Here is a 10491-nt window from a genome sequence, read left to right as displayed (position 1 = left end):
TTATATATACAGATATACATATCTATGGTTTTTTAGCCCCATTGACTTGCATTCATTTTTTTCGTTCTTCCAGGGACCCATGGTCCGGAAGTAGATGGGCGTGATGCTAAAAGGTACTGGAGCTCATTTTCACTCCCTGTCACTTTCTCTTTCACACACGCTCACTCTTGGTTTAAAAGAGAGCTGAAATCATAACTGTTGCTATAAATTGTGTTTATTTGTTCTCAATTTAGGGGGTTATGTTGTTTAAAACAGCATTTCTAATTCAATTTGTATGTCGTGTTACTGCCACCTACTGGCCAAGATTAGTATTGCGCGTTAAGCAGCCGATAGAAACAGGATTATTCACTACAGTTAGGCTCACACAGGTTTGTGTATTTATTTTAGCTTTACAATTATAGTTAACTTTATCTGTAAATTTGATTATTAACTTTCTGTAAAACTGCTTATTTGGAGGACAGAAATTAATGGTTGTTTTGGAATTGTGGTCATTTTTCAACTGTTCATTTTAATTGTTATTATGGACTAAGAAGGGAAATATTTCACATATAGAAAGAATAATGCTTGATGTAACTGTGTATAAATCATCTATAATTTAAATAAAGACAAAATGTCATTTTTAGTGTAAGAAACCATTATTTAAAGCTTAAAGAAACCTTGAACCAGTTTGTGATTAAAGAAAATAAGAAGAAAATACCGATTTCTAGGTTTAGCAGAACCTAGACAACCATATGTGACCGTGCTATCTGCTGGAGGTTTTAATTAGCATTGCTGGTTCTCTCAGTGGAGTATTCTGTGGAGGTATCTGTCTGGGTTTCTCTCTCCTCTCCTCAGTCCTGAGCTGTTTTTATTTGGTCTCTCAAAGGACCCTGCGGGGCTTTGGCTCCCTTTTAGTGCTAATTTGGCTCCCGTTTCTCGTGCCGATGCTCCTACTGAGACATGTGTGTGAGGATCTGGACTTCTCTGTGCTTCTGCTTTGAAGTCACTCTCATCAGCAGGATCTTCGGCTTGGCTGCTCGATAAGTTCTCCTCAATCCTGTCCAATAAAGATGTCATCTATTAAGGAAAAGCAACTCCCTCCCAATAAATGTGAGCATTAAGGTTGTACCTGAGGTGATTGAAGGCTCTGAGCCAGTGAGAGCCCAACACCTCCCTCCCGTTGGTCTTCAGCCCTCTCCGACGACTTCGAGCTCTCAGTCCTATTAGAGCCTTGGCCAGTTCAGCCTCATCGCTCTGTCCCCAAATCAGCTGGGCCCTCTGTTCAGCATCCTCATCCCCCGCCTCCCTGAACAGCCTTTGGAGCTGCCACAGGTTCACGTCACTGAAAATGTTCCATGCTCCGGCCTTTCTGTTTCTCCTCTCAGCCAGGTGCCATCGTGGGGAAGGACCCACCAGCAGGGAGGAAGAGGAGGGGGCGGTTCCACTTTCCATCCAGAGAGACACGGGAAAAGTAGTGCACGGGGTTCACTCTGTGGAGATGGAGGTGTTAGATGATAGATATAGTGTTTACAGTCCAAAATATAAATTTAAAAAAGCTGTAAACCTGCTGCTCTGCTCTGATTATCTAATCCTACAAGGCGAGTGACGATCAACCACTTTAAAGCCAATTAGACATGCAGCAGATGGAAACGTGTTTCTTTTGTAAATGGGACAGTAGATGAATGAGCAACATCACAGGAGTAAGACGCCTTCTGTTCAGTATCACATTAAAGTAATTCACAATAACATGAAAAAAAGTCTACATATATGGTTTTGTTCAACATAAATAATCATCCTTAAATCTTCCCTGATGAATCATCTTTCATGTGTTTTTTAGTAATGATGTTTGATTTAATTTCAAGTGTAAATGATCACTTAAAGGTTTTCTATAATCTTACTAACGTATAGAGCCTCAAAAATGAGACACTTTCTTCTGACTGTTCCTCTATAATAATGAAATATTGCAAAATATGGCTCCACTCTAATTTCCCTCTGGGATTAATAAAGTATCTTTGAGCACACCGTTTCTCTAATTCACCGTTAGCATTGTTAGCTCATTGTTAGCCTCTAGCCTTCTTTACCCGAAAGGGTTCCTAAATTTCCTCCTTTTTTCGGTCGGGTCATGGATCCTCGAAAAAACAATTAAATGTACGTCAACGGGGCTAAAAGAACTCTTTTCTAATCCGCTTTGCCTTACGCCATGAATCACACATGTTGTACTTTTATTTAAATAAAAAGTACTGATGTGTGTTTTGACCACGTACTTTGAGATTTATCAGCTTGTAAAAGTTTGTAATTAGCATGACTACAAATCAGACATCGATCCGTCGCATATGTGACATCACCACAGAATCTCCTCTCCCCTAGCGTAGCTGCTACTTACCAAATTTCCAGATTTATGGTGGTTCTTTCCTCCTGAAGGAAGGATTTGTAGTCCACTCAACTTACAACCATTTTTCTTCCGATTTTCTCCATGTCTGGTTTGATTAGGTCAATTTGTTAACAGTCCTGGATGTGTTTTCACACAAATAACCCCCTCCCCCCTCAAAAATAAGCATGTTTTTGGCATTAAAATGTGTCTTTAAAATTCACAGACAACATATGTGAAATCCATGGCACATAACAAACAGGTTTAGAAAATAGGGTTTTTAGCTCCATTGAATTGCATTCATTTTTTGGTTCTTTCGGGGACCCATGATGCAGAAGTGAGTTAGGCTCCCTACTGAGTCAAATAAAAAGGATGCTGTGGCTATAGGGTTACTACTTCTGGGTCGCTCCTTTTAGGCCCTGTCCACACGTAGCCAGGGATCTGCCAAAACGTAGATATTTTTCTACGTTTTGGCCGGTCATCCACACGAAAACTGAGATTTTTCACACGAAAATGGATCTTTTTAAAAACTCCGGCAAAAGTGAAGATCTGCGTTCTCCGTTTTAGGAGTCTGCGTGTGGACAGCCAAAACCGGAGTTTTAAGGTCCGCAACGTCACTTTCTGCGACAAAAAAATGCTGACATCATGTGTGCGACCTGTGTTTACACTAGCCGACAGCATGGAAGCCCTCAGAGCTGCGCTCGCTTTATCAATTGTCCAAGCGCTTTTTGCTCGTTTGTTTTTGCAAGCGGAATTACTGCTCCTTGCGGAAGACCACAGACGAAGGACGAGGTTAAGAACGGGGGAAATACTGCCGCCTACTGGTCTGGCATGTCCTTAACAACGTATTTATCTGGGTACGTGTGGACAGAGTTTTGTTTTTAAACGAGGTGGTGTGGATGCAAGCTTTTGGAGGGGCGGATATTCTTTTTTTTTTTAAACGGCTACGTGTGGACTAGGCCTTAGTGGCTTCCATTCTGTCAACAACGCTGCTTTTCTTGGCTTCTCTTTTCCAATTTTAAATACAACCGGTCTTTAAGAGTTGCCTAAAAACCTACATCTTCCACTTGGCGTTTCCTGGATGTGTTTGAGGTTGGCCCTATTTTGTTTTGATTTTATTTCCCTGTTTTCATTGGTCTCTTTATCCCTTGTTTTATCGATGTGTTTCTACTTTAATGTTTTACCCTTTTTTTGCACTATTTGAATTGCTTTTATTATCTATTTATTCATTGCGTTTCACATTTCTGTACTGTGTTCAGCGCCTTGGGCTTTCTGACAGGGAAGGTGTTTTATAAATAAAGCTTTGATTGATACAGGCACAGACCTAAAAAAGATTTTTTTTAATCAACCTGTGGGCTCAAATATGATTGGCTCTGGAACTATGGAGGCGGGACAGATTGTAAATGAAGTCTATGTTCCTGTTCGGCTTTTATAAAAGGTTAAAATCTGACAACCTTCCAGGGGGTTGAGAAGGAAATCTGCTTCAGTGTAACCCTCCTTCCAACATGAGACTACTGGTTTGTGTTTATTTCACTATAAAATTCGTACCTATTGTACCTTTAATTGTTCTTGTTTTGATATAAATACATAACAGTCTTATTAAAACTAGCCAATAAACTGTTTATTTTAAAATCTGTCTTAAAGGCTTAATCATGATAATCTTAAATCAAACAATATTAAATTTTTACTTTTTTTATCCTTTACCTTTTCTCATTCAATCACCATAGCATTGCGTGGTTTTGCAAAGAAAAAATACAAAAATAAAAAAAATCACTGTAACGTGTCATCAATCTCAAATGAAACATGTGCATGCCACCTCAGGAATTAGCATGTCTGAACCTTGTCTTTATGATAAAAAAATAAGCTGATGGTTTCACATCCTTACAGGCTGCAGCTGCAACGCATGAGCTCAAATCAATACAACCCTCATTATTTATTAACTAGTTCACAGGTTTCACAATTGGGTCAATTATTCAATTCAGCTTAATGTTTCTAAAATACTAATCAGAATACTAAACGATCAAACAATGGGAGACTGTAATCTCCGCAGAGATTACAAACATGTTGTTTTTGTTTGTTTGTTTGTTTCGTTTGTTTTTTTGTTTTTTTTTGTTTTGTTTTTTTTTTTTTTTGCTTTTTGCAAAAACTAAAAAAAAAATAGTCCCAATAAACTGTAAAATCCACAATGTGACTCACTGGTGACTGGTGAGAAGGGGGCAAGAGCAATCATATGAGAGTCATGTGAATAAATGAAACAGGGTTTTCTTACCGAAGAAGGATCCGAGCCCTCCGCACCTCCGTATGTCTTCTCTCAACCACAGGCCGCACTGATGGAAGGCTGTTTGTGGAGTTTCACCCACAATCGATGTGTCCTCTATTTGCGCGTCGGTCATAAATCGGGGTCCTCTCTGAGACTCAACCTTTGTGCGCCCGCCTGGCCGAGCTGCTAACGTACTTGTTCCCACCAATCAGGAGTCAGGGGAGGAAGAAGTAGGGTGGTGTTAGGCCCCGCCTTCCGGCCACGTAGGATGTGAGCGCTGTAAACACATTGACGTCAATGGACCAGGCTGGAGCTGCTGCCGTCTGTCATGCGCGACATGTGAGGATCCTGCGCCGGAATGACGCAGGATCCATGACCAAGTCAAATTATGTGACACAGAAACAAATTGGAGGGAGAGAGGGAGGAAAATAAACTCTATATGAATCTGGTTATACCTTAAATAAAAAATAAGAAGTGCACGGAAGCGTTCATCAGTCCAGAGGAGGAGCAGGGTTTAAATTACAGGCCACCCCCTTCTCCATCACCCCCCACCCATCCCTAACAGACCCTGCATCCACCAGAGGAAACGGAAAAGACGAAACATACAAGGATTCAAACCCTCCAGGCTGTGGAAAGAACACAGAGTTCATTCTTTTACGTTGCTTTTTAAAAAATACAGCCCAGTCCCGTTCTCCAAATCTCTCCACTTTCTGCGCATCTTTTTCTCCAGCTGTTTGCAGCTGGCACAATCCACCCGCCTTGTTCGGGTAAAAACAGGCTCTGCGATTGACCGGAGAGGAAGAGAGGAACTGAGACACAAAGAAAGAGAGAGAAAGAGATGCCTCCCCAGCCTCCTCCTCAGCCACAGGTGAAGCAGAACATCCTGCGGTTCCTCAGGAGCTTCCTGGGAATCACCCGGATCCTGCAGCTTGTGTTCGGCACCGGGCTGTGGGTCACCATTGCTGCCAACAAATACGAGGGATCCATCCACTTCGTGTTGTTCGTCGCCGTCCTCTTCTGGCTACTCACCCTCGCCCTCTTCTTCCTCACCCTGCTGAACAAACAGGACCTCGTCCCGTTGCTGGGGGGCGAGCACTGGCTGTGCGCCAACCTGACGCACGACGTGGCTGCAGCCGCGCTCTACCTGGCGGCCATAGGTGTGATGATCGACAAGACCAAGAGCAACTCGTACTGCATCGTGCATCACTACAAGCACTTTTGTCTGTACAAGGTCTACCTGACTGCCTCCGTGTTCGCCTGCCTCTGTTGCCTCACCTATCTCCTGGCGGTCGTTTATGGCGCGCGCAGGAGGCACCGAGGAGAGAAAAGTGTCTTCTAAAAGACACCCGAGCAGGTGATGGAGACTGGGTATCCCTCAAGATGAAGAATAGTTTACTTCACTGTAATTAAGAAAGTTTTCTGCTGTGGCAGATTCAGCAGCCTTGCATGAGATTGGGAGGAAAATGGTTTTCTGCACGATTTTAATTAGTTATTTAATACACTTTCCCTCTCAGAGAACCATAAGCGCCTTAATACAGCAAAGAAATGTTAGTAAAATTGATCAGTTTTATAGATTATTTTGGTACATGTTTTCAGTTTATGACCTCTGTAATTCTGAATTTATTTTCCAGATGTTTTTTACATTTTTTCTAAATCTTTGACTTATCTTGACACATTTTCTTGGTTTTTTTTAAATACGTCATCCTCTGTCAGAATGCTGTAACAACTCCACAACAGGGATGTGACTGGTGCTGCAACATGTATGCCAAATCAGAAACACTTCTTTAATACTTTCAAGAATAAATGTGGAGAAGGAGAGATGTGTGGTCCTTAGTGCAGAAGTTGTTTAGGTTAAACTGTTGCTTTAGCATTTTTTTCCCCATGAGAGTGAGCTGGTATTTTTCCAAATGAGACACACATTTGGGAAGCTTGGTGACCTAAGCCTTCACGAACTTCCTGTTTTGGGAGATAGAGTGCCACGGTCAGTCAGCAGAGATCGTAATTCGCCACATGAAAGAGCTGCAATCTCTGTGTCAGACACACACATGCTCCAAGCAGGCATATGTAACACAGGATGACAAAGTGTGTGTGTGTGTGTGTGTGTGTGTGTGTGTGTGTGTGTGTGTGTGTGTGTGTGTGTGTGTGTGCGTGCGTGCGTGCGTGCGTGCGTGCGTGCGTGCGTGCGTGCGTGCGTGCGTGCGTGCGTGCGTGCGTGCAATCTGGGCGGAGGCTTACTGGAACTGTCTGCTGGGGTCTGGGAGAGGGCTGAGCTTGAATCAGAAACATGCTCTGCACACGGTTCTCCACGCTCTGATTCAATTCGATCATCTTTATTTAGCTCCCCAAAAATCTAAATCCACACATTTCCCAAAAGAAGATGCTTGTTTCTTATAAAGCTGACTTCTGATCATGTATTCACACTCACAATGACATGTGCACAGATAGGAATTGAAATGAAAGTTAGTGTGTTGACCTGGGGTGCAGGAGAAGTGGGACTTCTGGAGAAGGAAAACACACTCCCACCCTGTCCTGTCCATGTGTCGCACACACAGCCACAGATCTGGAACAGCAGCATAAACAAAGCACCAAATCCAGGGTTCAAAGAGCTTGGCGTAACCAAGGCGACTAAGTCTGAGGCTAGCATCACAGCTCCATGTGCTGAGGGAAATTCTCCATGTTTAACTTTGAACTCACCACACAAACGTGCTTTGGGCCTTTTTCAGTCTCAGTTGCGCCATGATGAAGCTGGAGCATCTCCATCCCAGGTGAGACTGAAGGGTGTGGATGTCCACAAGAGTAAAAGGATTTATTTATTTGTTCCTAGATTCATCAAAAGTGGGATAAGTAAATAATACATTTATTTTAAAGAACTGGAGCCAGACTCAGCTCCTACAGCTCCAGCTTTGTGATATTCCCTTTGGTTGGTCACTCAAACAGTTGCTTTCTGTATGCTCTCCCACCCTTCTGCAAGAAAGCAACCATCCAAAAAGTCACCAAAACTGTTTTTCTACTCCACCCTGCAGCTTTATATCCTGTTTGCGCTTAATGGAAATTCAAGTTTCAATTCTCACGCAGACAGAAGAAAATGGGGTTATAAAGTCTAAATGTTTTCCTATGACTTGACCCAGATTACAATGAAAAAGACATCCAGATACCCTTGGGAATTTTTTATGGGAATTATTTATCTAACTAATATTTCTTTGGTTAAATTCCACATTTCCCACCACACTCCTGCTTCAGATCTAACACCACCTCAATCAGAATTACATTTATTGACCAAGATCATTAGAAAATGAAGGGTTTTGGCTTCAGAATCACAGTCACGTCATACCACTGGCATGGGAAATAGGGGGAAAGAAAAATCTGAGCATTATAAAAAAATGACATAAATAAAGCAGCAAAAAGCCAAAACAGGCAGATCAGATAAAAAAGGTATAGTGTGATCTAATATGTGCAAATCATAAAAATGCTTGTGTTTAGCTTGCCAATTGTGTTCTACTTGACCCATGTTGGGAACCAACAAGGTTTTGACAACACCATCAAGGACAGAACAGTTGTGCGTTTCACAACAACATCAATGATTTGTGATAATGAGCAATAATATTCACCACTCCCAAAACCAGTGTTCTTTCATCCCTGCTGCTTTTGTAATTTGCACGGTTTCTACCATTTCACCTGCACCAATTCTGTCAGCGCGTGCCAGTGAGTGAGGCAGATAAAATGATCCACACGCGGGTGAGGGAAGCAGGCAGGCAGGCAGGCAGGCAGGCAGGCAGGCAGGCAGGCAGGCAGGCAGGCAGGCAGGCAGACAAACCAGAATGAGTTTGGAGTCTTTAATAGTGAACACACGCTAGACAATGAAACAATGATCCACAAAGAGACACAGAACTGAAGGGGTTTAAATACAAGAGGGCTGGGAGCTTGGGTGATTGGTAAACGAGAGGCAGGTGGGAGCAATTAACAGAGACTCAGGCTGAACCAAATGGTGAGACATGACAGGGTGTGACAGATTCCTTATTGCATTTGCACACTTTTTCATTTCATGTTCCCATTCCTTGTAAATACTCTGCAATCTTTTTTTTCCACACAGCATTTTATATTTTATTTCTTAAAATGTGTGAAAATCCAACATTTTAATTTTGGAATTTTTGAGCATTTCTGCTTAACATTTAATTATTGTTTACTCTTTATTCTTCATTTTTACTCTTATTTTTGCTCCTGTTGTGAATATAATTGCTGCTGTGACACCAAAATGTTCCCAATGAGGGACAATACAGGAATTGTTTATTCTATTCTATTCTATTCTATTCTATTCTATTCTATTCTATTCTATTCTATTCTATTCTATTCTATTTTGTTCTATTCTATTCTGTTCTATTCTATTCTACTTTGTTCCATTCTGTTCTATTCTATTCTAGGAAGTGACTTGTTGGATTGACCGCAACAAAGAGATAAGCTTTGGCATTCTGTTTAAAACACCTAAGAGAAAAATGTCTGAATAAAAATTGTACAAAGCAGTTTCCTCGTGCCCATATAAGGCTGAGTAAACGAACAGCAGAAAGTGTCATTAAATAAATCAGAGAATCCAAAAGATGAGAAGGCTGATGAAAGAATTAAAGGACATTTTTGGGTGCTCTAGCCACATGTTTAGTTATTCCAGGTAGAGTTAATCAATCAGGTTTTCCTATAATAAAAGATTTATTGTTTTAATTTAAAAAAACATGTGATTTACAATAATCTGATTAAATGAGGTGAATCTTTTCCAGAACTTTAAGATTTAGTTCTGTTTTAGTACAGCTGGAAATGATTTTGAAACGTTTTGACGTTGCAACGCTGTGATTGTGCATGCATTCATTAAACACGGTCTGAGTTTCTGCATGCTCAGCACACCTCTAGAAAACATTTCTCATTGTTTCAGAATGAGGTGGAGGGGCGAAAGCTCTCTCAGCAGCAGATGTCCTGCTCTGTGGGAGCATCGACACACCCTGCACACACGCAGGTTCTACCAAAGTGCTCGGTTTGTCTGCAGCCAGCTCCCGTCTGGCCTGTGAGTCTGCATGTTCCCACACGAGACATGAAAACACAGCCACCCACACACAGTGGTGCCCTGTTAACCACACTGCTACCACTGCTGAGATGCACATTCCACAGCCCCTTGAAGAGGAAGAGGGGCTGGGCAACAAAACAGAAGACAAATCAACAATGAGGAAAATGTTAAAAATAAACAAGTTTTGTGGTAATGGAAGCATCTGGGAGGGTTATAATTCTGAACAGGCTCAATGCTCGTTTTTCTTTTAAAGGGTAATAGCAGTCAGTGGGTATTGATGGCGGCTATTTATAGGTCTCTGAAAATACCACCACTTCCTTTATTCTGCCAGTCCAAGTTGTTGAAGGATGTGTTACAGGAAAAGTGGATCAGAGACGACGGGTGGGTGAATGAAAGGTCTCCTGAGGTTTAACTTGAATGACAAGAGACGATAATCATATTTTAACGAGATGTTTTCTTTAAATAATTGATCTTTAATGAAAACCCTTTCATCCTAGAGTGTTAAAATTTTTAAGGCACAATCTCCATTTTACACTTCCATTATAAATCCAAGTGAGAATAGAAAGAGGAAGGGGGGGGGGGAAGTTTGGGGTCAGAGGGTGCCAAGCCTCTGCTCAGCCTGCAATGATTCATTCATGCACAAGGTGGTGCTCTAGGGTTCATTGTAAAAATTCAGCAAACATTTGAGAAAATAATAAAGAAAGGGAAAAGCGTAACTATTTATTTAGCAAATGATCAAACTTAAACAAATGTTAATGTTCGTGATTATAAACAAATTGTATTTAAAATGCTGCAAGTGAAGAATGACTCAGCTAAATTACATTTTTCTAAAACATG

General features: G+C 41.4%; 2 protein-coding genes across 2 annotated transcripts; one reads left to right on the top strand and one right to left on the bottom strand.

The window, feature by feature from the left end:
• Positions 1-553: 553 nt before the first annotated feature.
• Positions 554-4782, bottom strand: LOC107375690 (arginine vasopressin-induced protein 1). Its single transcript, XM_015944353.3, has 3 exons — positions 4617-4782; positions 1109-1469; positions 554-1036 (listed from the first exon to the last, which is right to left on the bottom strand). Exons 2-3 carry the CDS (start codon positions 1429-1431, stop codon positions 781-783), a joined length of 579 nt encoding a protein of 192 aa, XP_015799839.3. The 5' UTR covers positions 1432-1469; positions 4617-4782; the 3' UTR covers positions 554-780.
• Positions 4783-5214: 432 nt separating this feature from the next.
• On the top strand, positions 5215-6423 carry marveld1 (MARVEL domain containing 1). The gene has a single exon (XM_015944354.3). The coding sequence runs from the start codon at positions 5446-5448 to the stop codon at positions 5944-5946; it is 501 nt and encodes a 166-aa protein (XP_015799840.1). The 5' UTR covers positions 5215-5445; the 3' UTR covers positions 5947-6423.
• Positions 6424-10491: the final 4068 nt, after the last annotated feature.

Source organism: Nothobranchius furzeri, chromosome 12, assembly GCF_043380555.1.
Source record: "Nothobranchius furzeri strain GRZ-AD chromosome 12, NfurGRZ-RIMD1, whole genome shotgun sequence".
Classification (NCBI taxonomy): domain Eukaryota; kingdom Metazoa; phylum Chordata; class Actinopteri; order Cyprinodontiformes; family Nothobranchiidae; genus Nothobranchius; species Nothobranchius furzeri.
Note: the sequence above shows the minus strand (reverse complement) of the source record. Positions and strands in the feature narration are given on the sequence as shown.

Coding starts and splice junctions, on each gene's coding strand:
- LOC107375690 (XM_015944353.3), bottom strand. CDS start 1,431: ATGGAAAGTGGAACCGCCCCCTCCTCTTCCTCCCTGCTGGTGGGTCCT. Junction 1,037..1,108: donor AGAGCCTTCAATCACCTCAG/GTACAACCTTAA, acceptor TTTATTGGACAG/GATTGAGGAGAACTTATCGA.
- marveld1 (XM_015944354.3), top strand. CDS start 5,446: ATGCCTCCCCAGCCTCCTCCTCAGCCACAGGTGAAGCAGAACATCCTG.